The sequence below is a fragment of the Anopheles maculipalpis genome, chromosome 2RL (genome assembly GCF_943734695.1).
Source record: "Anopheles maculipalpis chromosome 2RL, idAnoMacuDA_375_x, whole genome shotgun sequence".
NCBI classification, from domain to species: domain Eukaryota; kingdom Metazoa; phylum Arthropoda; class Insecta; order Diptera; family Culicidae; genus Anopheles; species Anopheles maculipalpis.
In genome coordinates this window covers 1,704,880-1,732,769 of record NC_064871.1, presented here as the reverse complement: position 1 = coordinate 1,732,769, position 27,890 = coordinate 1,704,880, and the positions used below count along the sequence as shown (strand labels likewise).

Here is a 27,890-nt window from a genome sequence, read left to right as displayed (position 1 = left end):
CAAATCTTTGAATTACTTCCAGAAGGATTTAGTTAAAAGATTGCCCAACATTCAAAACTAACTTTTAATAAATCTGTTAGGTAATGATATGGTATTTTGATTTTAAACATTCGATTGACATTATGAAACCACCATCTCCTCCATAACGAACACTTCTTCCACATTGATTAATTCCACCGATTCCAACAATTCCAGCGTTCAATCCTGCATTGATTCCAGCGCCGATCCCTGCTACTGCAATGCCCAATCATCCCAGCCATCTAATTCGTCAACAAAAAGAGAGCTTTCGGAAGTTCCGCGATTCATTATCTGAACTACAAAAACTTTCAATAACTTCCTCTACTGTTGTTAATAAAATTTGGATTGTAAATTTTCATGATTGCTGAATGAATTCTTTATTTATTTGTTGAGCATATAAACTACTCGCAAAGGTAAACATTCCAATTGCGCCACTTTTTTCCATTTCTTTATAGAGGCTTTGGGTCTTTTAGACTAAATTTGCCTCTCTCAATCTGCATAGCTGATTAGCCCATTACACCCAAACGGAAACCACCTGCGAAACCTGCTCCAAAACGACCACTTCCTCCATGTACACGATTTCCTCCATGTCCGTGAATGTGTCCGCCAAATCCTCCTCCCACTCTACCGCCAATACCAGCGTTCAATCCTGCATTGGCTCCCAACAAGCCTCCAGCTAAATTACCGGCTGCACCTACCACATTTCCGGCCAAATTTGCAGCAGAACCAACCAAGTTCAATCCGGTACCCACAACAGTACGAGCTACGTTACCAACGACTGGCAGGATTCCGAAGCCTCCGACTTGTGGTGCTCCAAAGCCACCAACCACTGGACCTCCAAAGCCTCCGATTCCACCTCGAACACCCAGTCCAAAGCCAAGCGGACCTATACCGCCTAAAATACCGATACCTCCTCCCAATCCTCCGATTGCTGGACGAGTTCCACACGTTCTTCTTGTAGTGGTCGTAGTAGCAGCGGTAGTAGTGGTGGTAGTAGTCGGTGCAGCGGTAGTAGTCGTTGTAGTTGGTGCCACGGTAGTAGTGGTCGTTGTTGTTGGGGCTGCAGTAGTAGTCGTTGTTGTTGTGGGAGCAGCAGTAGTAGTAGTTGTAGTTGTCGTTACCGCAGAGGTCGTAGTAGTTGTTGTGGGAGCAACTGTCGTAGTAGTCACTGGCGCGGTGGTAGTGGTCGTTGAAGGTGCAACGGTAGTAGTGGTCGCTGTCAAACTTGAGATAAGCTGAAGAACTACGTTTACTAAAGAATTACTGGTGGAGGATACGGTAACAGTTGCTCCATTAACGGTTAAAGTCACAGTAATAGGAGCTACTGTGGTGGTAGTTGGTGCTGCTGTGGTGGTCGTCGTTGTAGGAGCAACAGTCGTTGTAGTAGTGGTCGGTGCAGCAGTTGTCGTAGTAGTCGTCGGTGCAGCAGTAGTCGTCGTTGTAGTTGGCGCTGCTGTAGTAGTTGTCGTCGTTGGAGCAGCGGTTGTTGTGGTGGTGGTTGGAGCAGCAGTAGTTGTGGTGGTTGTTGGTGCTGCTGTGGTCGTAGTTGTAGTTGGAGCAGTGGTTGGAGCAGTAGTTGGAGCAACAGTAGTTGTCGTTGGGATCCCTGTAGTCGTCGTAGCTGTGACTTGACTAATCAGCAGACATACTGCCAATGTAAACGTTATTAAATGGCTGTTCTTCATGCTCACTTCAAGTTTAGCACAAGCTATTGAATGCTACAACCGATCTAAGCTCCTCTTGCTTTATATACGAAATCTACAAGGCTATATTATTGCCAAAATAAACTAAAAACACATCACTTATGGACAAATGCTTGAAGCAAAATCATCAAAAGGCCTAATTATTTATCAAACCCTGTGTATTGATCGAAACAAAACTGATCTTCAGCTCTAACATATTTGTTGCAATTTTTTATAACGATCACGCTTTCAAACATATTTTAAAGACGCACAAACCACACCATTGTACAATATTGACACGTTCAAAAACACCTTTTACAACATGTTTGCGAGTAAGCTTACAAACAATATGCCAACATTTAATAATTACTCTTATTGATTATCACGAAACGTTGACTGTACCCACACTCAACTAGATATTAGGATTATGCAAATCGTCATTAGACGAAGCTGGCACAGTTTTCCAGCTAACATGTTGTGTTTTTGTAAAACATCAACGGATCTTGGCCAACAAACAAATTTTTTTGCCGTAAATTCCCTTGCTTTCAGGCATTGGCAAAGAAATTGAAAAATTTATTATTCTAATTATTATGTGTATCAAACTGTACACGAACCTGAACATCAATGATTTTTCCGCTTTTTGATTTAACGACCTCATAGGTCACGTCGGCCATCGATTGGTTTACTAGACTTGATGATGTCATGTAGTTGGATAATCATCAGTTCTCACTAAGGATAAACAGTCAGATTGGAATTTGAACCCCAGTCCTGCCGTGTGAAGACCAGTGCCACTATCGCCTCTTTACATCAGATATCTCTAACATCAGATGTTACGTATAAGATATGTATTGCAGGCGGTTTTCTTCCATTGTAGAAGAAAAAAACGCTTAAAGGAAAATAGTTCACTAATTTTGATTTTAGGACAAAATTTGAAGGCAATTCGTGATGAGATATTTACGAGACGAATTTACGGATATTTTGTGTGAAATAAAACATAGTAAAAAGTACAAGTAAAGTAAAAGAATAGTGAAGAAGCTTCAGACTTTTAGAAAAGTCGGGAAAATTCTCCCAAAAACTGTGTAATTTTATTGAGTCTAAACTAAGCGTAATTTATAGTTTTAAGCATTGAAGCTAGATCAATCGTTCTTCTTTAATAACACTTTATGCAAGAATTCCAATTCATTAGCAACTTATGAGAATAATTTACACAAAAGGGACACATCCCAAGCATGTAAATATTCGCAATTTACGTCATACGACAGTTGTTTGAGTAGCGTGCATTAGCAAAGCAAATAAAAACCAAACAATCAATCAATACGTCTCTTGTTCTTGTGATTACCGACAATGAATAGTCAGTCAGTTTTTTATTATTTTTTCAACAGTCACCGAAGGATGCTGAATGTCGAGTGTTCATTTTTCTTTTTGACTAAACGACTGTTTAGCCACTCTAATAGTCAATACATAATGGTTCCTATTCATGTTTAACGGTTTATTGCAGCTTTATTTTTCGTTCTGGTGGTGTTCAACCCAGCACCGCTCTAGCGCCAATACCAAAGCCTCCACCTATGCCGATTCCTCCACTCAACCCTGCTCTTGCCGAAAGGCCTGCTCCGGCCCCTACCAACCCGTTGGCAGCATTTGCAATTCCTCCTGCTATACTGTTAATACCTTGTCCTATCCCATTCACAATACGCCCAGCAGCAGTCAACACCGGTCTGGCGACGAGTCCGACAGGATTAACAACCTGAGCAATTGGAATTACTGGGGCTGGCGCGACAAGCGGAGCAAGTGGTCCGATCGGTGGTCTACCGATGCGAATTCCTCCACCAATGCCCAGAACACCGCCTGATCCACCAATACCCAGAACACCGCCTGATCCACCGATGCCGATTCTTGCACCAAATCCGAAACCGAATCGCTCGTGGCTGTGATCATGTCTGTGACAACCGCCGGGACGTGCGGTTGTCGTGGTTGTCGTCGAGCCAACAGCAGCAACGGCGGCGGCGGTTGTCGTTGTTGCTGCACTTGTTGTGGACGAGGATAGTTGATTCAACAGCTGTGTAAGCAGCGTTAGTAGTGTGCCATTGTTGGCTACGATAATTACGGACGAACCATTGTAATTGATCGTGATGGATATCGAAATGGAAGGTGCAGCAGTTGTTGTAGGAGCAACAGTGGTTGTTGTTGTCGTTGCTGCTGCTGCTGCTGCTGCCGTGGTGGTAGTTGCTGCTGCTGCAGTTGTTGTTGTTGCAGCTGCAGTCGTTGTTGTAGCGGCTGCAGTTGTGGTCGTTGTAACAGCAGCTGTAGTCGTAGTCACTTGTAGAGCTTGGATGATAGCCGTTATTGTAGCTATATCAGAAGCAGCGACTGTAAGAATACCTACAACACAAAAGCACAGTATGTCAATTTGCCAACCATTATCTCAGGACCAACTTGTGTCGTTTTACACGATACTCACTGCCACCGATATTGAAGATCACGGTAGCCGGTTTCGTAGTCGTAGTAGTAGGGGCAGCAGTCGTAGTAGTAGGTGCGGCAGTCGTTGTTGTGGTCAAGAGCCCTGCTACTGTGGCAAGTATGGGAATCACAGAAGGCACTGTGACACTGAGTGTAGGCACTGTTACTGCTAATGTAGGAACTGTAACAGCTAACGTTGGTACCGTAACAGCCAATGATGGAATAGTCACCGGCAGTGTTACTGCAGGCAATGTAACAGCTGGAACAGTCACCGCAGGAATAGTAACGGCAGGAACAGTAACCGCAGGAACAGTAACCGGGGGAACAGTAACGGCTGGAACAGTGACCGCAGGAACAGTAACGGCAGGAACTGTAACAGGTGCAACAGTTACGGCGATAGGGCCAACAGTAACCGGTGGTACAGTGACGGGCGCTACCGATACCGTTACCGGTGGTACAGTGACCGGGCCAACCGAAACACCTCCAATTCCAATTCCAGTACACACGTGCCCGGTTAGGGCTAAAAGTGCCACAAACGCGGCGAAAGTTTGTTTCATTTCGATACCTCTACTGCTTCCAAGGAATTGGCAAATTTGCGACACACCACTCTTTATATATGTCAAAGACCAGGATCGGCAACAAGACCACTCGATCCCTCTTTGTATAATAGCTTATATTGTGTTCAGCCGCAAAAACAAACCGACGCTTGTACGGTGTTACCATTTTCGCAAACATGTCTACCGGATATGTATTTATCATCGTTGACTTTAGTAAAGTCATTCAGCAAAGTTAAGTTACAGGCACTGTTAGTGCTTCTTGGAAATATAGAACGGTAATATACAGCATTTCTTTTTGTTTCTAAATCTAAATAAACAAATAGTACGAGCCCCTCGAGTCAGTGGGGCGAGTCTGTCTCTAAATATTACACTATGTGAAATTTCTTGTTGTTTGGGTTCATTGGACTTTTATTCCTTTTGCTATCATTTTACAAAATTCCCACGTAGATCAAGAAAGTCAGCACCAGTGCCTAATTTTGATCAGCATAACTTCATTGATGCTTATCGATCAATGGAGGAAAAGTTTCAATTGGCAACACATACACGCGGCCGGATATCGTTTTGCTCATTATCACACAGCCTAAAAGTATGCTATAAAATGCTCTCTGTTCGCATGATCGAATTTTTTTATCGATTAAGTGCACAACAGCAACGGTGCATCTGCCTAAAGAAAGTAAGGAGAGTAACAGGAGCTGCAGGACTTGTTAAATTTTTTAATTTAAAAAAATGTTGGAAATTATACCATATTGAGGCTACGAGATTATTTCATCAAAATTGCTCAACAATTTCCATTTTTGTAGGCCTGTATTAACACCCTTGCAATGATTCATTCCGCATTCTATCATAATGCTCCCATAGAAACATTTTATTAAATGCTTTCACCCTCTACACTGTCCTAAGTCAACTACCAGTGGTGGTTTGCAATTTGTGATTGCCTCTTTTTTCTGCTGATTGTACTGCTCGATTGCTGACATTGTGGGGTGCCTCACGCAATGTGTTTAACCACACAAACGCCTGGGGAGCAAAGGAGCAATAACGAACGGAATAAATCCCCATTTTTTCACTCTATTCCCCACTCACCCAGACACAGGCACGATATTTCTAATTGAATTAATCAATCTGACGAATCAAAGCTTTGGTGTCGTTGGATTTCGACATAGAAATTTGCTACAAAAAGAGAGTTATAGAGACATTGATGAAAAACGAGCAGGCCAGACTTTGGAACGAGCATGAAAGACATTGGCGAGTAATTGCATCTGCATCTAATTTTCCACAAAACACTCCAGCAGCAGCAGCAGCAGCAGCAGCAGCAGCAGCAGTGAGCCTGCTATCAAATGCCTGTGACATATACGACCAATGATGGGTTCTTTTCTACATCAGACACAGGTACAACCGGGCCAAGTGGCTATGCACATTCGCTCCGAAATCCGTACACATCACAAGATGTGATACGATGAAAATGCTAAAGTCCTTTTTCCCTGTTGGATACTTTTAGCAGCCTTCAGCAGGCTCTTGCTCCAAGTCCCCCAGTGACCTACAACTAACATAATGCACTGCTGCTACAAGGCTTGCTAGCTTCCGTACGACACACCCTGTGCTTCATTAAACTTTGAAAGTGTACCACATTTTAATGGATATACATATGAGACTAACTCATTTGAAAGATCGTGTCGCTGCTATCGGTATCGCCGGTTTGGTCGAAGCAATATTCACCGTAGAACACGGTCGTCGTCCGAAACATCTACCCTAAAACGCAAAATGTCCTACCTTTGGGTTTGCCGTATGTCATAGCCCACTAAACTAGCCAACCTACCCTACCACACGTAGTAGCGGGAAGTATTATTAAATCTCCCTTGAGGCTGTTCGCTTAAACTTACTCAAAAATCACACACATAAATACATTAAACGAATGAGCACCGTAGAGGTGAACGACTGCACGGCAAAGGATACATGGCCTGGTCTCTCTTTTTTCGTCCTAATTCGTTATGCGCTCCTGCAGGGAGCTCCCGCACGCGGTACGATCTTAAAATTTTAGTCAATTTTCCTCGTTATATATTCATGACGATTTCCATTAGATTCTCCACTTCTGTTCCACTTGCTTGGCTACGCGTTCGTTGTCGCCCGTCTTCTTAATTTCAGTTCCGAAGCAGCAGCAAAACGCACACACAGTTTCTTAGTCCGCATTTGGCTGTACAATGTGCACAGTATGGCTTAAATAATGCAAATTATTATTATTCTACAGGTCGATTAAAAGCGAAACATTAAGCGATAAGTGAACGATCGCCGGCTCCTGCTTTCGGGACGAACGAATTTTTCATCATCTTGTCAATGAGGCATTAAAAATTCATCACTCAAAGGACTTTTCATATTACGCAAACTCAACCTCCGTCCGGAAGCAAGCAATCAACGCTCTCCCGCCACGTGTTGTTTCCAACTTTGGCCAACCCGATCCCCTGATTGGCTTCGTGTCGGATAATCGAATCCCACTGATTAGCATGCGGAACGGAAATAGAAATCCGGTTGAAGGTGTTCTGCTGCCGCTTTTAGTCTGGTTCCCCTTTCATTATTTTGAGAACAAAAATTGGCCCGATCATAATATCTTCCAGCTTCAAGGATTTGCGCGAAAAGAAACCGACGACGCAACTTCATCCGATAACAACATTACCGCCGTGTAGCTCTTATGTTTCCGAGACAGACTGTTTGCTGATTGGTGATTTATTCAAACATGGGGCGGACAATTTTACTCCGCCTAACCATCCGGACGGTGACTTCTGGCTTCCAATGTGTTCCCCTTTCGCCCTTTTCGCCACTATCAATCCTCATAAAAACGTAATTTCCTGCGTTTCCTCGCGAAAGATAAATCGTCAACATTCAACTGGTGGTCGGACTCTAGAAACACGGGAGTTCCGTCTTCGTTTTTCGCTCAGTAGCGGTAAATGTGGCGTGCGTGACTTTCGCCATCCCAAAGGAAGGATCCCCGGCCGGTGTCCTGAAGTGGATTAAGGCGCTCGTCTTAGCTGCCACCGCCGTGCTTGGGTTGCCTTCTATGCGAATGCACACACTATAATGCATTTCAAATTGCATTTTTCTCATCACATTCCGTGTCCCGTGCATAGAAAATACATAAATACCGGGATAAAATATGTGCTTCAGCACGCGCAGCAACCGTCTGCAGCACAGCAGCACGTCAGCAGAATATGCAACACATTTTTCGTCGATTTGTGTCAGTTTCATGCTACCACTTTCCGATGAAAACGATGAAAAGAAACCATATGTTCGATGTTCTGTTGCCTGTTTCCCTTTTTATTCTAATCCCATTTCCCAGCGACTGATACGTTCGAACGGTAAGAGCTTATCGTTTTCTGCTGATTTATGCTCCTTTAGCGGCAAGTCTCTCGAAGGAAAGCTACTTGAAAGATCATTAATAGTGTTTCGTTAGGGTCTTTTTCTGATGTTGTTTAAAGGGCAGAAGATGCTAAAGAATAAGAAAAAAAATCTGCAAAACAATTGGCACATTCGTGCTGAACACACTTATAAGTAATACTCACTTCTACGATGAATATAAAACAATCAAAACAACTCCATTTGGCTTACCTGTAAAATAGAAAATAAAATAAAAGTTAGTTTAAATTCTAAGTATGTGCATAAATCAAATGCATTGCGAGCATGGGAAAACTAAAACCAAAAGAAAAACAATACACACTTTCAGCAACCTACCGCCGGTGACTAGCCCAGGGACTGGTCCGATTCCCCAACAGGTGTCCTAAAATTTCTAAATGGAATTTTAAAATTTCACTAACTGCATGAATTATGCAGCAGACAAGTTCCTCGTCCCATTCGGATTCGCTTACAACAAAGAGCGAACGGGAGCGAAATGGAAACTGCTAGCAACCGGCCAACCGAATGAGGAGATCCGACAGCAAGACGATTTAAATATTCAAACCAAAAGTCGGTCAACCATCGGGCGGTCGCTCGTCAAAATTGCATCACCAATTTCGATGCCGTTTTACAAAAACAAAACAAAAAACACAAACACTCTGGAAAAACACTCTGCTATCGGTGTTGTCCCGCAGAATTCCTTCCCTTATCCCGGTGGCCATTTTGGGTAGGTTAAGATTGGCTTTGCCATTGCGCTCCCGTGATGCTTCCAAAGCTCCACCAATGCAGAAGGATTCAGAGGGGGGGGGGGAGGAAACGTTGCCATTCTACAGCTCAGTAGGATACACACAACTAACAGGGGCCAAAAATATCGAGCTCTTCAAGCTCTTCAAAGTGCAGCAGCCCCAAACCACACGCCAGACGACCGCCAGACGAGATGTACGAGAAGATGTCGGGCAAACGAGATTCGTTCGCAAAACGATCATGCTCAAGACGTTCTGCCTTCCTCTCGTCCAACTTTATATTATGTTTGCTACCATCCCTCCCTCCTACAAGTCGACAGCATCACTTTAAACCTTCGAAACTTTTCACTAACCCACATACCGCATCACTAAAGTCCATATACCGGCTGACATTTGGGCACTTTCGCCAAAGGCATGCTGGCTGCCTAAGTGAAGCTACTGTTTGTTCTAAATTCCTTCCCTTTAGTGTCTGCCTGGCCCTGTCTGCCCATCCCTTTTCCCCTGGTTTCACGCCAAAGGCCAATGCATTTTCTTCTTCCGCTCATTGCACAACTTCCGGCGGTGAAGGCGATGTGATGTGGGCGCGCAATATTTTTGGCATCCGATCAGAAAGCTCCATACGCGCCGCGAACTGCAACGGCAATGCATCCTCTCTGCTGCATATGGAAGGCCAGCAAACTCTTCCTACACGAGATGAGGAGTAAGGGGGGGGGGGGGGGGTCAGATTCCACCGCAACACTCTCCGCTGCACAAAATGTCAGATTAACCTGCCCCATTGCCAAACAACGAACGCTTTTCCCAGCATACGGTTGCGGTCGCTTTATAAGCGCATTCCGAACCCATCCTTTTGCCTCATGCATCCACTCCACTCGCCCACAAGCTCCCTTTTTTCGCAAATGGTTAGAAAATATTTTCCTCTTTATCCTCGTTTCTAACGTTTCCGGTGCAGTGAATGGTGGTAACATTCACCGCACAGCCTCAATATACGATACAGCGTTGTTTCGGGTTTTCGGACTGTCCGGTATAAAATCAGCATTTGAAATGTGGCCAACGTTGGCACACACACATTCAGACAATATCACTTCTAGATCGTAAAAGTGGATTTGAAAAAGAGCACTAGGAAAAACTTTCGCCGAAAGTTCTCTCCTGCCAAATTCGATTCCATTCGATCCCGATGTGAATTGTTTTAACGCTGAATTCATTGAATGCTGCTCGCGAAAACCAATTGGCTCCCTGCACTACGAGTGCAGGTAGAATGCCTCGACACCCTAAGTCGGGAAGGCGTATGAAATCGGTCGGAAAATGGATGAAGTTTTGCCAAGTGAACGCGATAGGCGACTCGGCACAGGACAGGAAAGTACTACGCTACTGTGCGATGCTTAATTTTCATCATACTTTTTCCAAGTTTCCGCTATTGTCTCCTCATTTATCAGTGCGATGGCGACGTCGCCGTCAATGGCTTCCCTTCCGTTGGTTGATTCCATTTCCAAGGCCTCTTACACTACAGAGGTTCGATCAGGGAAGCCACCTCGATTCTTCCTGCCACCAATACCCGCACCCTACAAAGGCATCGTCATCAGCCGTCGACACATTACTCGGAAACGGTAGCTCGATTTCCGGTACACATACAATCAACACCGGAACCACCGTCAGCCAATCATCTGCCACCGCATGCTGCATATTGCACATCGCATATCAAGTGCCGGAATACGAGCAACCGTGCGAACATCGAACCGAGAGGACTGGAGAGATAACGATACCCGGTGTACTTTTATCTCCATTTTTTCCACCTTCTGTTACTACTACTACCACCACCCAATGCATCCAGCAACTGGTCCTCTTCAGCGATTTTTCACGTAAAACGTAAAGCGCAAAGTGCATTGCAATGCCATCGCCATGCTGCACCGACCGTGGGTCCATCTCTCGAATGTCTCATGCCTGACCGCACCGGGATCTGGAGCAGAACGATACACCGATCCCCAATCAGAATTTGGATGGGAAAACATGTGTATGTTCTTGACGTACACCGCCTCTACAGACCTTCCGCAAGTCCGTGGATGGCTACGAAAGCTACCAGTACGGTGAATGCACAGCTGACCAGCCATACACAACCATGACCAGCACATGATGAGAATCTCTCATTCGCGCGGTGCATCCTACTTTTTCGGCCATTCGAAACGATTCCTAACCTCTAACAGCTTCCAAAAACCACGACACATTCTAATTGCTAAGCCAAAATGGCCGACGACGAGCTCGGAGCCCGGAAGCGGCCTCGACCTTTGCGGTTAAAGCATTCAAAATAACACACAAACATACACTACATTCGGTAAAATCACTGCTTCTTCCGGTGTTGCACCCGATCGTCCGATTGCCACCCCTAACGGTGGCAAATAACGATACCAAAACCCTCGCAAATTCATCTCAATTATCCTCCACGAATGCAGGATGCTTCTTGGAATCCAGCACTGCAAGCTGCACCGGTTCCAATAAATGTTATGTTTTATTCATTATAATTGATCCCTGTTTCCCGGTCGCTGGGAATTCTAGCCTGTAAATAAACTCCTGGCGTAATGATGAAGAAATATCTCACTGGTACTGTTCGTGTTGAGCCCCCGGGAGTAGTGCTACTACAAAGACCGCATTGCACTGGGAACTAATGAGGCAAATGCATTCGATAGCTTTCGATATTATCAATGCATTTTTATCCTTTCTATGTTCTACACGTTCCGAATATGTTTTTTTCGGCCCGGCATCCTTCTGATCACGGGACCTAGCCCTAGACTTGGCAGTTTCATTTTACACCCTTATCACGGGTGAAATATTTGCATAACGAGAATCGGGCATTCGTTCTGCAAGACCTTCGCTACAACGGTACGAATATGAAAGCGTTCGTGAACGCATCGTTTAAAATAGATTTACAACGTTGCAGGATTCGACAGATTCTTCACATCGATGATTTTAAAATTGCTCTTTGCTCTAATGTCCTCTAACTACGATAGCTGTTTCTGCACGCAATAGGCATTTCAATGACAGCACACACGTCACACGTGAACAAGTTTCCGAGCTTCATCTATCTGGTTTCGAACCCATTCGACAGGATATATTAACTTTAAACGGTCCCATCTGTCATTTTGTCTACCCAATTTCTAACCAAACTCTCCCAAAACACCCGATTGTCACCAGTTGAGACATACCTAACGCAAACAAAGATTGACAAAGGTCGGCTAGCAGATGGGGTAGGGTTGTTCACCATACAGCCGGCATCACTTGTCAGTAGATTTATTCCTCTGCCTCTCGGTTTTTATCTCATCACCCATCGGGTTCCGTCAATCCTATCCATCCATAGGCATCGTTTAAAAAGGTTTTAACGAACAAACCGATTGGGAAACGCTATCTCATTGCTTATCGCAGTGTCAGAAATGGAAGTAAAAGTGCTCTGCCACTGCAAACTAGTGGACGGCAAAAATGCATGAACGAATGGACATTCGTGCACCAGAAAGAGGACAGTCGCGTACAGCTCCTCTCGATAGGGTGAATACGTACAATTAAGGCTTCAATTTTAGCTCCGTTTAGCTCGCGCTACTATGAATAGGGTGTTAAATTAGAGGCAGAACGATACGCTTTGCGCTAGTCTCGATAAGCGAATGGCCAGTTAAAAACTGTCCAGTCATTCTCGGATCTTCACAACTTTTACTGGAACTTTTCTTCTCCAGCGTGAACTATGCTGAATTTTTCACTTTTACCGACGAAGAATTTGTTCAGTTGCAGTGAAATGTCATTTTGGAGATGAATTTTCCAGCTGCAACGAATCTCGTCTATAATTTAAAAGTCACCTCTTCATCATCGATGGCTGGCTCATACTGATCAGCAGTCCTAGGAGCAGATTTCTCACTGACCTGTCATTAGCATTTAATACCGTCATGAAATTGCAGTTACAGTGACGTTTTTCTACCTCCTAACAGTGCCCCACTTGGGCGGACGACCCTGTCCAATGCCTATCCGAATGCACTGTCAGCGCTCAATTAATATTCATAAAAAGCATTTTACGAAAGGTTTTCGCACTGAATGACTCGCCTCCTCCAAGGTTCTCGGTTTTCCACCTCCCCTGGGTCAATCATTTTTGCCTCCCCAACATTCTGACACCTGACCAGCCTGTCCCGGGCACGGATTTCTGTATTGATTTTTCAGCCGTACACATTGCACCGACCAGAATGTAATCAATTTGCTGACCATCGAAGGCAGTCGGTATGAGACGAATGAGTCGCGCGAATGGGTTTGTTACAGGAGGGAGGCTCAAATTTGCCATCACACAATTGTTCGGTTTACCGATCGACGGCAAACAGGCAGGAAGCACCGGTCGTGGACTCATCCGTCAGGCATCGGCAGACATCCGCAACACCGCAACCTGCCAATAAAATCGAACGTCCGAGCCCGAAAAGTGACACACGAAAAAACCGCACACCAGAGCCCGAACCTGAACACTGACTGGCAAAAATGCAACGTGCCATTTTCAATCCCGCTCGTTACCGTGAACTTTCGCGTTTTCCCCCCTGAACTGGTCTGGGACAAAACTTGCGGAAGAAAAGTGCGATATCGATTTTTCATTTGCATCTCGAACGTTTGTCTGTGTTAGAATATCGTTTGGGTCGTAGTGTTGTACGGAGGCCACTATAAACCACCATGAGGCGACAGCGTCCGATCCGATGGCGACGGAATTCGGTGCCAAAAATCGTCATGTTTCCTGGCCACCTTTTCTGCACACATACACTCTTAGCCGATTCCCTCCATAGCTTACGGCGCTTTTGATAATATTCCGTATGCAAAGCCTTCTTGGCGATTCTTCCCTTAGGGGTTGCTTTTGGCCAGTGGACGTGAATATTCATCTCCAAACTCCATGAAGATTGGCTTTAAAGTCTGAAAAATGTTTATCCTAAATTATGACTGTCAACCGGAAGTACCACATACTGAAGACGGCCGAGGCAGTTAACTGTCCATCGACCTACGTGTGTTTCCTCCAAGACGCCAACATTAAAAACCCAACATTCAAACAGGTTCCTCTGCACGATTTGGACACATTTATTCGCAACCCAAAAACCTGTCTCTCTAACAGGTTGTGTGAATGAATCTGCAGAATTTGCCGGTTCTATAGATTAGCCAAAATCAAGCACTATTTTTACGACCTTCACAGCACGCTGCGCCGTCTCTTCGTGACGCTTATGACGATTATTTACGAGGATGAGTAGAATTCCCATCTTCACAATACAGTTGATGATTGCTTTAAACAATCTCCCCCGTTTACGAACCACGCGCTTTGATGGAACATAAAAGTGACCCCCCGTTGGGTAAACATCAATGTGATCGAATCGGCAAAATCGCCCACTCCGACACCATCATTAGCCACATCGACACAAAACGATTAGCTGCGCTCTGGCCGACGCGACCGATTGTGAGCGAAGCCGTTAACGCTAGGGCTTCGCCCACAGGCTCCAAATCATTTCGCTTGCGCTATTAATGGCCATAGAGCATTATTCCATCTACACGATCACGATTCTTTTCATTATGGCATATCCCCGGTGGGGGGACGATCCCGTAAAACAGATTATGTTACTCTGGTCACACCCTTCACACAGAAATGAAATGTTTGACTTGGTTCTCCTGGTTTTCTTTTCCCATTTTTTTTTTGTTCTCCAGCTACAGGGTTACACGGTACGGTGACTACGACACATGCCAGTAACCATTTTCAAAGTGTCCTGTACCGCACACGCACAGTTTGTCCTTCGACACCTACGGGGCACCTTCAAAAAAGGGGCCGTTCAGTTCAAGGTGGTACCGCGCTTGTTTTGTCGGAACGTTGTAAGTTCACCCTACAACCGGGTGCTCTTAAATGTGGCGAATCAATATTTACAGGCCACTTCAAAATTCTCGCCAGTTGTCGTAGCAACACTTTTTCATGCTTCCGGTGTGTTAGTCCTTTGGTACGGCAGAACTTATGCGGCCGAAAGACTGTGGCAGGCACTCAAAACAACACCAACTTTCGATCCCTGAGTTTGATGTGACATTTACCGTACGTGTACCTGTGCACGAGTTCAACGACACGGTACGGGGGACGAAAGTTTGTCAATAGAGTCATTGCACAAGATGCCAATTTGCTCACCAGCAAACGGTCCACCAATTCTGCCCAAACGAGATGGGACGGCTCTTATGTGAGCCAAAAACAAGTCATAAATTTCTAACCATCCAGGCACCGGCTGGTGGTACCACGCCGTTCAAAACATCTAGCCAAGTCTAGACCGTGGCACAGGTAGCCAAGAATGTCATAGCGGCGGAACTCCGGAACGACATACCTTGCTACCTACAACAAATTGATTACTTTCTAATCTATAATGCATTGGTAAACTGTGGTTCGTGGTTCTGCACTCGGTGATGTACTCCGGTGCACGGGGTTAAACAGCCCCATAAACCCGAAACCTTGTTATCTATGCATCATCGACCAAGAATTCGGGAAATGGAAAGCTCCTGATATACGGCGACCTTCCAAACACACACTCAAACACGAATCAAAGGATTATTTTAAAATCCACCAAACATCCACCTGCATTCGATTGCCCATTCGTACTGAACTGACCGACCCATTCTGGGCCTAGTTGTGACGGCAAAACCTCAACAATTCACCAACGGGAGGTCTGGGTTTCAGTTCAGCTAAATTTATGATTATCGTTATCCCGGACATCCAGCCCGGGGATTGACACGTTTCACATTCCATACCGAGCGCGTGACACTACATTAAGACGGCGTCAGGCCGGGATCGGGTTCAACACAAAACTCGCCAGAAACATAAACAACACACAAATGAATTGATTTATCGAGCATGAGTTAATCATGAGCATGCCAGTTCGTGCTCGATTAAATTCGGAGCTGCTTCCCGACACATTCCATTCGCTTCTTTTTACCGTACATAATCATATCTAACCGCGCACAACACAATGGATTTCATGACGTTTTCGATAGGACTTCATTTTGTACTGCCAAATCGTGTTGAATCATGCGTGCTGAAAGCGTGTCCGCCAAAGCAGATTCAAGTGAAAGGGATCCTTTTACTTTATTGGCACATTAAGCACACACCAATGCGTGCGTGCGTCAAATGTATCTCAAAGAGAAGAATTCAAAGGCTTCGTCCGAAAAAATCGTTTTTGTTCAATTTTTGTTGATGTATTCTTCGCATTAAAATTCAACACGTGTTTCCGTGCACAGAAATCAACCATTCCGGAGCACCAACGTCACGTGTGTCTCGTTATCCTGTGCGGCGGAACAGGCTTCGAGCTTCGGGCTTTCGGGACCCGAGTATCCGGGCACAGATCCAGCAACATACATGCATGTTGACAGTAATTACATTATTGCAATTGCAACGAAACCTTGCAACAGCACCAGTAGGCCGACCGGATCGGTTCTGCTCCATGACAGGTTAACCAAATTGAGTGTCGCCCCGTGTCGAACACTAATGATTCAATTACGTCTCCTAATTAGCTATAATTAATGAACTCACGACAACAAACGCCAACTGTCTAATTGACAGTGGGTTGTTTCACAATTGACAATGACAGTCACACTACAGGCAGATTATCCTCTCCCATAGGTGATAAGTAGGGCTGTCGATCGATCAACGCGTGACCTGCGAAACGCTGGTCACGTTTGCTGTAAAGTCATTTTTAACAGTGTTTTATCATTTTCATCATTGTGGCGATAGCGTAGACCTAGGGACGTCGGTTGCGAACTTGAAAGACTTCAGACCAAACCCGGCAGATCCATCCACACGGGGTAGGGTTCCTTGTAAGCACACTGGCAAAAATGCAAAAGAGCTGCAGCTATTTCCTGTTAATTGGATTGAATTCCACAATGCACCGACCTTCGACGATCGACAGAGAAAACACTTCATTCTCCATCAAAATCAGCCTTTGTTTACTACAGTACCAAAAGAGATTCCACAGCATCTCAATCAAATTCGAAAAGGGCGAAGGGAAATCAATCTTCGCCAAAGAGGGGGGGGGGGGGAGGGGAATGCTTTTTGAGACCCTCAAAAACACGAAACAATCGCAAAGCCGATAAAAAATAGGCTGTCCAATGCCTTCCTTTATGAGCTTCCAAATATCGGTAAAATCAAAATGAGAACCATCAAACCAACAGTCGCGTGCAAATGAAGAAGAACAATCAAGCGCCCCAGAGGGCACGAGTGGGAAGGGAAGGGCAATGCGTCGTTTCTTCTATGATTTTTGTACGAAAAACAAAAGAAAAAAGATGTGGCACGCCATTTGGCGGCGCCTCTCTCTCCCGTACGGTTGCAAAACTTTTAAATTTAATTTACAATCGAACCGATTCTCAAATGGTACGAAAAACTTCCTGCCCCGAAGCCTATCCGACACAGCAAGGACTCGAACGAGAACAAGTGAGGTGGTAAGGGGGAGGAAAGGAAAGCAGTTTTCCCTCTTCTCGCTTACCCAAACAAAATTAATGAACGGATTTCGTTCCAATTTTTGGTGGATGTAGTTTCCGTATCTTGTCGATTTCTTTCCCTACGCTCCTCATCCTTGTGCAGGCCCTCTACTAGCTGCCCATAAGCGAATCGGGGTATTGTTTTACGAAACGCACCAGCCCACGGGCGAAACATACCGTGCTAACGGCCGTGGGTTTGTGGATGGAAAGATCGATTGTCCTTTGCTAGCGGGGATTTTATTATTTATTTTGCTGCTGCTACTACTGCTGCCGCTGCTCTGCTCTCATCATCCACCCGCCAAAGGGATACAGAGCGCAACATGCCACGGCCGTACATTTCGGTTTACTTTTGCGGTTTCGATTTGTCGTGATTGATTTTAATTTGATTTACCCCAACGAAGAGCTGCTTCTGTTCTTCAACCAAAAAAAAAAAAACACCGGAAGCTGGCACTTGCACGAACAAGGTAGCATTCGAGATTGATTTTTGCCCCAAGACACTTTCGCCCCACCTCGCCTTACCTAATCAACCGCATTTTTTAATCATACGGAACTTCTATTTCTCGGATATCCTGTGCCAGCAGAAGCTCGATTGCTCGGTTGTGAGTGAAACATTTCCGCCAAAGCAGCAAAGTCGTTTGACAGAGAGAATGACTGTTTCATTAAAATCATGTTAATGTAATGTCGAGAGCCTGGGTACGGTGCATCAAAATAGCTCACCATCATCCGATGGAGCCTGGCGAGCTTTTATGTGAGCTTATCCACCTCAAAATCGTCGGGGAAGTTGAGGGTGAAATTTTCAATTTGCCTCAGTCAGCATGAGTTACCACCACAGGTGGCATAATTGAACCACCATTCAGCAGAGCATCATCATCTTTGATACATGAATCCTTCGGTGGTTTTGACATATTTTATGTAGCGGCAGAACAGCTTCCATCGGCGACCCGTGGAAACCTAACTACAGGACGCGCGCCGTGGTAGAGTGATCACTTGAACATGAGCTCAATGAAGGATTAAATTGAGCGATCAAACCACTCGCCAAACGAACCACGACAAAAGGCACAGGAGTGAGGGAATTTTTTCCCTTTTTTCGCAAACCAGACACTCAACGCGGCTTGTCAAAAAGCATTCAACTGAATGCATAGATCCTGCGATTCGCAATCCGATCGCGAGACACACCGCGTATCGTGTGCAATATTTAATTTTAAATAGGCCCATAAATCGACTGAATACTGAATTATTATTATTGTTTTGTCGGTCTGTCGGTCGGTGTAGGAGAGCAAGAGTGGCATTCCTGGGCGAGGGAATTGGCCATTTATTTTCCCGCACACCCTTGCCAAACCGGAGCGCGCAGGGGGAAAATCTGGCCAATAATTTTCGACCTCCGCAAGCTCACTTAATCCTGTTGCGTTGCATTTCATGAGCGGAACACCATGCTGCTATTAAAAATTCTGCAAGCCTGTACAAACAACAATTGAGCTTACTTTGAGCAAACAGTCGAACCACGGTGGAGGAGGAAGAGACCGTGCACACAGATGCAATGCTCAAGATAACAGGCGCACAAACACAATAACGAGTCCGAACAACAAAAACTACCCACCCAATATTCGCCCAGGACCAGAACCATCCATCCATACCCATCGGTGGCCGTACGGGTTGGTGCAATAAATTTGTGAACGGGCAACGAGAGCCAGAAGTCGCAAAAAGGTTGTCGATATTTTCCATTGTTCAAATCAATAAATCGCTCATGGCGGTCGTAATTGTACGGGGGTAGAACGAGCGCGAACCTGGGAAAACCCGGTTGTATCCGGCCAATCACAGCCAGTGCGTGTGTGTGTGTGCTGGAAAAACGAGGAAATTTAATTCACATTTTATTCGATAAAATTATTGTTTTTAAAAATTCTTCCAAACGGATGGAATGGATGTGGAGAGTTTGGGTTGTTGTTTTTTTTTTCACGGCATGGTTAACAAAGAGTATCAAAGCGGATAAATTTTAATCACTCCAATCAACATACAGCTCTATCCGGCGGTGGTACTTTATCATTTTCCATTTTTTCGGTACTATTTATGTTTCTTTTTACTCGTATCATGAGATGAGTGCCTATTGAGGTCAATGTTGATGTTTCACTGCTTTTTTCCGTACCCTCACACACACACACGCACATGCGATCGGTAAATGTACTGCAAAAAAAAACAATCGAAAAACGGAATAAAAACAATAAAAAAGGGCTATCAAACGAACGCGTTCTGACCGCGGGAACAATTTCGTTTTAATGTCGACCATCCGTTCCGTCCGTTTGAGCAGATGTTGTCACACGCCGCCATCACCACACCCCTAGACATGGGGTGACAGCCACGGTTCGAAGTCGTAAACATAAAACCAGACAAACAACGATCACCGCCACACACACACACACACACACACATTTACTCTTTCCCTTCCTGGGCATACATAACTTAAGTCCTGGGGAAGTCAGGATCAGCTCGGGAGCTTCCCGCCTGGTACGAGAAAACTGGGGCTTTAAACAGATTTATTGTGAAAGGGAATTAATTTTATTACCCTCTCCCGTGGAACGCGGTTTACCGCGGTGTGTCCTAAACGCAGCAGGAACAGGAAGTTGGAACCGTTCCGCACACTCGAACTCGCAAACGATTTTAAGCTCACCAAGACTGACCAACCAACGGCTCTAGCAAGCTGACAAACAGATTACCGGTTCCCTGGATGGGAACAAAGGAAACCAAACGATTCAAAAGAGCGAGAGAGAGAGAGAGAGTAACCAGAAAAAAAGGATCCCGGCAATCCTGACTCTTACTGACCAACAAGTTTTATCTGTTGATCTATTTGACGAGTTTATTGCGCGAGCGATTTAACAGTCCAATGTCCTCGGAATCGGTATCCCTTCGTGCAGTACCAAATATAATGACAAAACGTGGATTACGCGAACATGAACCGGAAGCATTCGCCATTTGCCGACCCTGGATCAAAACATGGGTCAGGGGAAACCACAAAAACCACCACCACCCAACCTTAAAGCCCTAACTCATGTCGACCGTTTGACAAGTAACATCGATATACACATACACCCGTGGCACATCGCCCGTGCCTACTCCAGAGGCACTCTGGCAACTTCAAACGGTCTCCAAGAAGGGTGACCCACACGTGAGGGAAACAAACATAAAAGAAACCTTCAACGTAATCGCGATTGTTATCTACCACGCTCGGGTATCATATCAAGATCAATACAAACGAAAGTTCCACCCCGTAAAGCCCCCCTACCGCGAGGAGGGTTGATTGACGGTTGTTGCTTTTTTTTTCGATTGACCACAAAGTGACCGCATGTGACCACTTGCGAGGATCGATCGATCATCATTCAACGTCAAAATTGGACACACTGATTATCGATCAACGACAGCATTAATAGTCAACGGTTCCAGCCAATTTCTTGTTGACCAAATAGCGCAAGAGCTTGTAGAATGTAGCAGGAAGAAACTCCACTCCAATAGCGAAATCTGCAGCAAATGTAAACAGCAGTTCGCTCGCTGTACAACCGCATCAAATTTTGTCACACAAGCTACACATGTCAGCATCAACACTGACATGAGTGCGAACTGGTTGGCGTTACAAATTGGAACATGCAAAGAGCTGGGCGCAGTACCTTGTACCTCGAAGCTGTACATTTCCCGAACAAGCTGGTTTAAGATGAGAAAACTTTCCTCCAAGTTCCTGCTTTAAGAAACCTTACGTGCCTCAAACATCCGGAGACGTTTGCTGTGAAAAAGTTTAAATTTTCCTTACACAGTACTTCGATACGCTTGTAGCAGAATTGCAATCGAACGCTCGGGCTGCCTCCGATAGCTACCTTCGATAAGAAGCCAAAACACATCGAGAGCACAGCACATTGTCCAAATTAAACCCTAGCATAGTTTGTTGCTTCTTGGACGTGCATGTATTGGGGTGTGGAGTTGGGCCACCGCTGCAACGAAGTTGTGGTACACGAGAGGAACAAACCCTAATTAAAGATCATCTCCATTGATTATCTCATTATCACGCCAAACACCCCAAACAAAGCTTGCCAAGCACTCCGGTGCTGTGCGTCCAAACTGATACACCAAAATACGGTACAGTTAAGCACTATCCCGGGCAACTGGGGAACACATACGAACGAGAAGCATCGCCAGCATTGTCGAGAAATATCGTTAGGAGAGTTGAGCAGGACGTGGGCACAGGGGGGTAACGCTGCAGTCATTCTAGAAACCATTAATTTGGGTTCACTTTGTTTTTCTTTGACCAACTACCAGACGAATCCCGGATAAACCCGTCCGTTCGGGTATCCTTGTTCTCCGACCGTCCTAGCGCCATACGATTACACGAAAGTCAGGCTCTTATAGTCCTGCTGAGAAGGTGCCTCATACACTGGCGACCCTTTTTATCCTTTTGCTGCACACAGCGAGATACCTTCACTGTACACGGGTAAAAGTCGAACCACTTGCGTGACGAACATCAAGACGCTCTTCCCGGTAGCTTCGCATCCTTTGTCCCCTAATCCCTTTCGTAGGTCATTTTGATTTCCGGTCCGAAAGATGCACCCTTCGTGCTTCATACTCATATGCTGACTCACGCACGCACTCAGCAGCAACAAAACCAATCCACTACATTCTTTTTGTTTCTTCTCACAAGCGTATTCGATCCCTTGCCGAATAGTGAAATACCATGGGAAAGACCCAAAGCGACGCGTGCAGCTAGTTATTAGGCCGATATATGGCCTCCAATTTCAATGCGGTTTCGATCAACTTTTTCCGTAGCTGCCGTTAAGAACTTGACTGCCCTTTTGATTATGACATCTCCGGGAGAATATTGTGCCGTGGCACCGGCACTGGACAGAACTCTGCGAGAAGTGAGATATTAATGGTACCTCATCAATCGTACTAATTTGATGATTGAGATGATAATCGAGCCATGTTAATCAATCCCATCTCGCCTCGCCTCCTAACGAAACGCGTGGTCATCAATATTATGAGGGTTTGTTTACACGGACGGGAGACACCTCCCGTTCCTTGATCGGTGAGAAACTTGTTTCGTTTTCAGTTTGCGTACGTTTTTTGTCGCCTAGTTTGATAGGCAGACAACAACAACCAACCGAAAAAAAAAGTTGTGTGTACCCCACAACGAAAAACATCTGAAAGAAATATGTCTTCTCGCCCAAGCGCCTGGTGAAAGGAGGTATATGCGAAGACGACCAAAAAAGACCGGAGCCATAAAGAAGTGGGAAAAAATAACAAACGAGAAAAAAAGACCTTATGCTTCTCGCTCGAGAGGGGCTGATCTGGTCACGGTGTTGCAAGTACGTAAGCAACGTACAAGCGCCACGATAAGTGCTCAAGATATCAAAAGAACGAACGTGAAAACGCACTTGACCAACGCAAGAACCCGTCACCAGTCAGAAGTTCGAAGAACGAACTCCAACTCCGGCTCGAGTTTGGAGTGGCACAGTGGATGGATGGGCCCGCGCAGGAACTTGTTTTTGCCATTTCCTGTTTGCCTGAATCAATCGGATGCTCAGGGAACGAGCGACGAGCGTACGCAAAAACGAAATGTCCGTAGAAAAAAAAAACAACAAATGCTTATCGCCAAAATACCTTCTAAACACCGGTGTACTTCACCAGTACCGTAGCCTAGTGCGAGCAAAGAATTGGCCCAGTCCTGTTTGCTAGCTGTTGAATCACGGACCGTGTTGACACAAGACGCCTCGCACCTCGCACCGGCGACAGATGGGCAATTTAGGGGGGTGAGCCTTGCCATGCTTGCCAAACAGTGCACCGTAAGCGCTCGTTTCCCAACCCGGCCCTGCCCTGCCCTGCCCGGTCTGACAAAGTAAATAGCATTCAAGCCAAAAACCCAACCAAAACCTGCGAAAGGTAAACAAGCCGCGTGCGTCTGACGCCCTGGTCCGGGGAATGGTAGCGAAGCAGTGAAGATCCTACCGCTTTCGATCCGATAATTTGATGTAAATGGTTGACTTTGAGCAGGCTCTTTTCACACCTAAAACGACCGTTTTGGGATCTTATCGCCGGAAGTAAGCATGTGGCCATTTACGGTCGATGGTAATACAACATACAGACAGGGGAAGCGGGATCGGGAACCTGTGTCCGAAAGAATCTCTTGAAACGTTAGATTGATTGAGTCTATAAGTCAATGCAAATGACGCTATTTTCGAACACTGTGACATCAGTGTAGATGTGAGGGATGTTGATGCACACTGAAGTTAAGTACACATGTGGGGGACGCGAGTTGGGAGCAATTTCTTAGCTCCTTGTATGGTAACTGTGTTTGTGGCCATAGTTGATTACACCATTGATATTCCTACAACACAAGACAACGATCCGTTCCATGTGCTTACTGTGCATCTTTCTTTTTCTGGTCAAGGTCGTTTTCCGAATTCTCGAATACATAAAACTCGCTACTAGAAGTGATTCGGGTTTCTGTAGAGATTTCGATTCACCCTGCAGGACTATTTCCACGAACCACTTAAGAGGGGTAATCAGTCATTATCGTCACGACTAATTTAACATCCCCAGACATCGAAGACAACGACTGTCAAGCGTTGGATAAATAAAAGTAACCACGTCATTGAGATCAAGTTCCGCTTCGCTATCCGACCCGGCCAAACAAACTCTCCGCCAGTTAGAAGAAACCTTTATTTTATCCAGGCCTTCGTAATGAAAGCAACGAGCCCGGGAGGAACAAACTACACGCTACGAGCTGTCTCAATTTGCGTACTGTCATCCATAATTAATCAATCGAACTGAGCAACGTCCCCTAGTCCCAATATATTTGCTTAGATATTTGCTTACTTACCAGTTAGTATCGATAGGATGCTGGAGTAGTTCATGTTGATAACTGTCAATCGGTCCAGTGAAGTTGACGGATGTACAAGAGCACAGCTACACGGCAGCAGCACACTTTTCGTCCAAAACGGTAGCTGTTTTGACCGATTGCACAGCACAGTAAGCCTTGAAATGCTTCACTTAGCTTTGAAAAGACTTCACAGTGACACTTCCTGGCACAAACAATTGTATACGAATTTGCCTAAACCGACCACACAAAAAACCTCACTTGGACTGCAATTTTTACGTTGGTTTTCACGATTTTCGGCACGGACAACTGAAACAGGACCTTCTTCCGTTCCTTACACTTTACACTTGGGATTAGAAGCTTCCGGCGAGTGCCGGTGTTGTTGCGCGAATATTTTGAATAATTGATCGTCACAGGTTGCTGCGCGGGAAAAGAGTCCCGAGTACTCGGTTCACTCGCTCGCGTGCTACAGCCGAAGCGTTCCCCCGTTTCACTTGTTACACACCAAAACCCAACCGGATACGTGCGGGGTTTCTGATTAGTGAGATTGAATTGCTTCCAGCCACAATTTCGAGCCCAAGTCTGCACTGTAAAACACCTTCAGCACAAACCTAAGAAGCAGCAATCGGATGATAAGCAATCAAATAATCCGCATCACTTTACCCACCCGTGGACCGCGAACGGAAACTTGCTCCTGCGAAAGTAAACAAATTGGAAGTACACTTTTGCCTTTCGCGCGGGATGGTTTGTTTCTTGCTGCTGCTGTTTGTTTTGACCGCGTCACGCTTTTCAGAAAGACCAAGGCGCCCCGGGTACAGAAGGCGTATATCTCGATGTGCCGATTCTTGAAATGTAACACTCACTTTTCCGTGTCGTGTTTCCACGCACCACAACGCAGGCGGGAACTTTAGGTCAGGTTTTGACACATCAAACGCTCACTCGCGTTCGGTGTAAGGAGGGTTGGGAAGTTTTTTTGCTTCAGCCTCTCCCGCACTTGTCTAATAGAATTCGAAACGTGGGTTAGACAGACGGAGGCCCTTTTGTAAACGAGATCACTACTACGATTGGTGATCGAGATCACTGGGCGGGAAGTGGCGGAATCGTTGGAACGCGGCACTCCGAGCGAACCGAGTGGTTGTAATTACCTGATGTAGAATGTCGACGCCGTCCGGTCAGCGATCGCGAAACTCTTTAATTATTCATTCAATTTGCTCTCCCCGCTCGATCGACCGGCTTTACGATGGCCAATTAACTGCAAAATAAACTCAACACTCAACAATGTTGATTATTTTTCCTCGTTTTTCTTCTAGTACCGATTGTTACAAACACGAGTGCCCGAACGGTTCGCTAAAAGGGCACGCGTTTTTTCCTCCGCAGTCACTCGATATTTGAAATCGCGTACTTTGGACACTTTTCCACCGAGTGCGCCTGTTGAGTCTTGATGAGCACGACCGCTTCGTTGGAAGTCTCGCAACGGAAAACGCATCGAATATTTCGCACGACTACTTCAGCCAGATATCTCGCCATGCTCCAGCGGTCATCTGCTCGCGTGAGAGATTCATGCACAGTTGGTTCATCGTGTTCATGCTCGAGCTTATGAAACGGAGCCGGTGTTTTGGAACATTACGTGAAGATTAATTTATGTAAAAAGCGACTCTTGTTTCTTGAAGATATTTTCAACAAACCTTTAGCGAGTGTTTCAAAGTCATCTTTAAAGAACAAAATAATTACAAAACAGTTTAAAAAAAGAGATTTAAAAACAGATATATTAACGGAATAGGTTTGATTCAATACGAGAGAGATATGAAGAGTGTTCATGCTCTCTTCCAATTTCGATCTCTCTCGCGCTAGTTCCACTACTGGATAAAGCGTAGTTTAGCATCGATGAATGTGTTGCAGCATGTTTCATAATTGTACCAGGGTTTAAATCTCGACTAAACGTATCGTGCTGACGGATTTTGTGCATTTTCTCATATTTTCCAAGGAATCGATTTTTGAAGATAGTTGACTGTCCCTAAATCTTCTTCGTAGCAAACAGAATCCACAAATTCCTCCAAAGTTATGCTTTTTTACAATTTAAAAAGGTCCTATTCGAATCCCTTTAATTTTTTTTTATAATGAACCAATCGGGAAAGTCTCTCTCTCTTCCAAACAATCCTCATTTTACTCTCTCATTTTTGCACGTGTTTTCTCACGGGTGTGGGGTTTTCTGTATGATTCACTTCGAACAGCTGTTCGTCGTATGTTTTGCTTTTGCCACACGTGCGCGTGTTTTACACAACCTTCCCGAAAGGCCAGAAACGAAAGCACCTTACCTTCCTCACTATACAAGTTTCCTTATCGAAAGTAGGGAAAAAGGAACAGCATATGATATAAAAACTTTAAAAGAAGCTTTCTTCTTCACCTCCACACTTCGCTTTCTTTCGGTTGTAAGTGAAACCGACAAACTTACTGGAAAATAAATACATGCCCAAATCTTTCCGATATTCACGACCGACCGTTTTGCTTCTGGGTTTGTTATTACTAGTTTGTAACTATTTTTTTATGGCAATATTATATCGGTTCGCGTATGTGTGAATGTTTATTTTCTCTCGTGAAGGAAAAGATTCGTTGGATCATCTTGGGGAAATGGTAAAGAAGGGATTCTTGTTTAGAGAAGAGGTAAAGGGATGTTTTCATACATAATGCAACAAGCGAAGGGGGTTAGTTAGGTGGAAGGATTGATTTAGTAAATCTAAAGCAAAGCGAAAATGGTGTCTTGAGTGAAAAAAGGCTGAAAGTTGTATTTGTAGGATGCAACTCAAAAAAAAAAAGAGATTCATTTCATCAGAAGAAACATCAAGCTCTCATATCACCTAAACTATTTAAAAGCTCTTAACTCGTAATTGTCTTGTATCCGCTGCACGTGTCCCCCCATCACATCACAATTACGCTCTACATGCAATTGCACACGCTGCTCGTATTCTTCGTACTGTCTTGCAACTGTACATCCATTCTGAATAACTGTTTCCGATCACATCCCAAAATTCCATGCATCGTTGAACCGTTCAAGTGGGAATTCTTTATCGTTTCATATTTTCTCGAGTGAATAAATCTTCGGTACCGGTATAAGAATCTCACAAAAGCGGTACCCAATGATGATGCTTGATTCTGTTCGGTCTACTCTCGCCCCAACACCAGAAATCGTCGGGTAAAACGAAAGTAAAAAAATCTTCTCCTTTCGTCTGATTGACTTGCACCAAAACCTGGGGCACAAAAACTATAAGTCCTTCGATAGACTCAGGCTTCATTCAACGTATTCCCCGGGTACACCGTACAGTAGTACATCATCTAAATTGCATACCACGCAGACGAAAATGCGCGCACGTGAGAAGCTTCATGAACTTTTTCTCGGCAGGTGCAGACGTCCCACTCCCACATCATCCCACACACTTCAGACACACCCCCTTTTTATTGCTTCCGGGTATTTGGCCCCCCCAACACATGTGGCATGTTAGCCCGCATTAAACGTCATCGTCATCGTACATCCCTTTTTTCTACGCCATTTCCGTTGCCTACTTAGCTGGGCCTTAAAACGCCTTGCCCAATGAATCAGAGACCGCTGGCCGCTTCTGAGTAGTTCTAGCCGGCAGCACTTTGCAATAGCCTCTGCCGCAGATAATATCGTTACCGATGATGCATTATTTATTGCACATGTTTGCCGACACCGAGTTCAAAA

General features: G+C 45.0%; 4 protein-coding genes across 4 annotated transcripts in view; 2 read left to right on the top strand and 2 right to left on the bottom strand.

The window, feature by feature from the left end:
- LOC126558456 (glycerophosphodiester phosphodiesterase 1) overlaps positions 1-5,177 on the top strand; it is a 357,972-nt gene extending 352,795 nt beyond the window's left edge. Inside the window, exon 5 of the mRNA XM_050214478.1 lies at positions 5,168-5,177. The gene's annotated coding sequence lies outside the window, so the exon portion shown is untranslated. The remainder of the gene's footprint in view (positions 1-5,167) is intronic.
- LOC126559372 (DNA-directed RNA polymerase II subunit Rpb4) overlaps positions 1-27,890 on the top strand; it is a 254,757-nt gene that overhangs the window by 219,744 nt on the left and 7,123 nt on the right. The gene's annotated exons all lie outside the window — the stretch shown is intronic.
- On the bottom strand, positions 525-24,209 carry LOC126559962 (mucin-5AC-like). The gene is made up of 5 exons (XM_050216122.1): positions 24,176-24,209; positions 4,159-4,677; positions 3,831-4,079; positions 3,657-3,740; positions 525-1,645 (listed from the first exon to the last, which is right to left on the bottom strand). Exons 1-5 carry the CDS (start codon positions 24,207-24,209, stop codon positions 525-527), a joined length of 2,007 nt encoding a protein of 668 aa, XP_050072079.1.
- Positions 24,221-25,699, bottom strand: LOC126559961 (uncharacterized). The gene is made up of 2 exons (XM_050216121.1): positions 25,575-25,699; positions 24,221-24,377 (listed from the first exon to the last, which is right to left on the bottom strand). The coding sequence occupies exons 1-2, from the start codon at positions 25,697-25,699 to the stop codon at positions 24,221-24,223; spliced, it is 282 nt and encodes a 93-aa protein (XP_050072078.1).

Coding starts and splice junctions, on each gene's coding strand:
- LOC126559962 (XM_050216122.1), bottom strand. CDS start 24,209: ATGAACTACTCCAGCATCCTATCGATACTAACTG. Junction 4,678..24,175: donor CATCCTATCGATACTAACTG/GTAAGTAAGCAA, acceptor TGGCACTTTTAG/CCCTAACCGGGCACGTGTGT. Junction 4,080..4,158: donor GATCTTCAATATCGGTGGCA/GTGAGTATCGTG, acceptor TTTGTGTTGTAG/GTATTCTTACAGTCGCTGCT.
- LOC126559961 (XM_050216121.1), bottom strand. CDS start 25,699: ATGGCGAGATATCTGGCTGAAGTAGTCGTGCGAAATATTCGATGCGTT. Junction 24,378..25,574: donor TCGGTGGAAAAGTGTCCAAA/GTACGCGATTTC, acceptor TGTTTGTGCCAG/GAAGTGTCACTGTGAAGTCT.